The 2,287-nt window shown below is 59.8% G+C and overlaps 1 protein-coding gene across 1 annotated transcript in view; it reads right to left on the minus strand.

Annotated features, from left to right (window-relative positions):
• The window catches only part of SNTA1 (syntrophin alpha 1), a 22,842-nt gene that overhangs the window by 2,682 nt on the left and 17,873 nt on the right, over positions 1 to 2,287 (minus strand). Inside the window, 2 exon segments of the mRNA XM_031064151.1 lie at positions 3 to 103; positions 187 to 385. Coding sequence (XP_030920011.1) covers positions 3 to 103; positions 187 to 385 — 300 coding nt within the window.

Genomic DNA, 2,287 nt, shown 5'->3' on the forward strand with positions numbered 1-2,287 from the left:
CGCGTTGGCCTGGATGGCGCCGAGCCACGACTGCGCCGTGGCCTCATCCTTGGCCCGCAGGAAGAGGGCGACGCGCCCGTCGGCCGAGCACACCTCCAGGTACCTGCAGGGACACGGCCCCGGTGAGTCCCTGCCCGCCCTCGGCTGCCCGGGCACCGCGGTGACATGGCCCGCCCCGGCGCTGACCTGTGCTCCGGGTCGGTGGGGAGGCACTTGCGGGACACGTAGCACATCTTCAGAGGGACGCTGCGGCTCTCCCGGAGCTCCCGAGGGGGCAGCAGCGGGGATGATCGCTTCTGCTGGGCAGCAGGAGAGGGGTCCCAGCTGACTGTCGCCCCCGCCGAGGAGTTCTTGAAGTAGGGCGAGATCTCCTTCATGTACTTCACTGGAAGAGAGGAAGCACCGCTGAGGACACGGCACAGGCCCCTGCTGAAACCCCCACACTCTCCCTGCACCAGAGCTGCTGACCCCTCCATTAGCTCCCCAGAGCTGCCACCCATGCTGCTGGAGGTGGCACTGGTGGGCAAGGTCACACAGGGAGTGACACAGAATCACAGAATGGTTTGGGTTGGAAGGAACTTCAAAGATTACCCCATTCCAACCCCTTCATTGCATTTACTGGGGATTTCAAGCAGCATTAAAGGGACCTTCACGCTGGCACATTCATGTCAGAGCTTGTAGGCCATAAAGGGAAGATGTGTGCAGATGTCAGTGGGTCTTTCCTGCATGGTGCAGGGGGATGGAGCATTGTGTGGCTCTAGGGAGGATGGAGGATTTGTACACCAGCCCCAGGAATGGTAAGGGTCCTGCTGGTAGAGACAATTCTGGGAGGTTGTGGCCTCAGTGATAAGAGCAATTGCTTTAGGAACAGAAGAACATTGCTTATCATAGAACCACAGAATAGTCTGGGTTGGAAGGGGACTTGAAGCCCATCTCAATCCATCCCCTGCCATGGACAAGGACACTTTCCACTGTCCCAGGGAGCTCCAAGCCCTGTCCCTGTCCTTGGACACTTCCAGGGATCCAGGGGCAGCCACAGCTTCTCTGGGCACCCTGTGCCAGTGCCTCAGCACCCTCACATGACACCTGGAACCCTCACAGTACCTCAGCCCCACCAATGCAGCCTGGGGAGCTCTGCAAGAGGGATAGAAATGGCCTTTTCCCCCTTTTTCCTTGCCTTTAACCCAGATCGGTTCACAGATCCAGGCCTGAGCAGTTCCCTGGGGCAGCACACACAGCCAGGGGTGGGGAATGGTAAAGAGTCCCAGGCCAAAATTACACAGTCCAAACTGTGCTGGTACAGCCAGTCCTGCTGCCAGCTGAGGAACAGTGCTCAAATACCCTGGCCTGGCCCCAGGAAAAGCCCTGGAGAGCGTGCTCTCTGCTTGCACAGCCCTGCCCCGTGAGCCTCAAACCAGGGACAAGAAATCAGTCCCCACTGAGCCTGGCTCCAGAGCCAGAGCCCTCAGAGCCTTGCTGGGATAGCAGTTGGCTCCAGAGGTTTGGGGAAAGGGGGAGATAAAAGGCACCACAAATTGATGGGGCCCCACAGCCACATCCTGAAAATGAGTTTGGCATTGCTGGCTGAAAAACTCCAGTTGAGCAGGCAGGATGCCAGTCCTGGTCCTGCCCTGGGGCAGCAAGGGACCAGCTAGTTACTCCAGGGAAGGGTTTCCCTTTGGAGGCCCTTAGGAAAACCCCACGGAACAGACACGTGCCTGCAGCCACGTCCCCAGCCATCCTGGCTGGTTCCACACCGGGTCCAAGCCAGCAGAGTGGGTGGCAGGATGGGGGACACGAGCTTGGCTTTGCAGCCAACCCTCGTAGGTGGCTGGATGGGCGCAGCTCCATCGCTGCAGCCAGGCCACAGCAGCCTGATGTGCTGCCAGAAAGGAGCCCTTTTCCCACCAGGAAAGAGTCTGCATGCACCCACTCCCAAACTTCACCTGGCCACAAGAGGGGATATCTCCCACCCATCTGCCCCCAGGGTCACGGCTCCAAGACTGCCAGAGCTCCAGGAGTGTTTGAACAACGCTCTCAGGGATGCACGGGGTGAGATTGTTGGGATGTCTGCGCAGGGCCAGGGCTTGGACTGGATGATCCTGGTGGGTCCCTTCCAACTCGGCCTATTCTGTGCTCTCCCCTTTCATTCCTATCCCATGAGCTCCCTAAAACCCCTAAATCCCGATGGCCCGGCAGGAGCTGCGTGGAGCCGGACCCCCGTGGGTGCTCCACGGGACACGGCTATAAATGGCCACGGAGCTGTGCCACGTGGGCCGGGTCACCC

Source organism: Geospiza fortis, unplaced genomic scaffold, assembly GCF_000277835.1.
Source record: "Geospiza fortis unplaced genomic scaffold, GeoFor_1.0 scaffold57, whole genome shotgun sequence".
Taxonomy (NCBI): Eukaryota; Metazoa; Chordata; class Aves; order Passeriformes; family Thraupidae; genus Geospiza; species Geospiza fortis.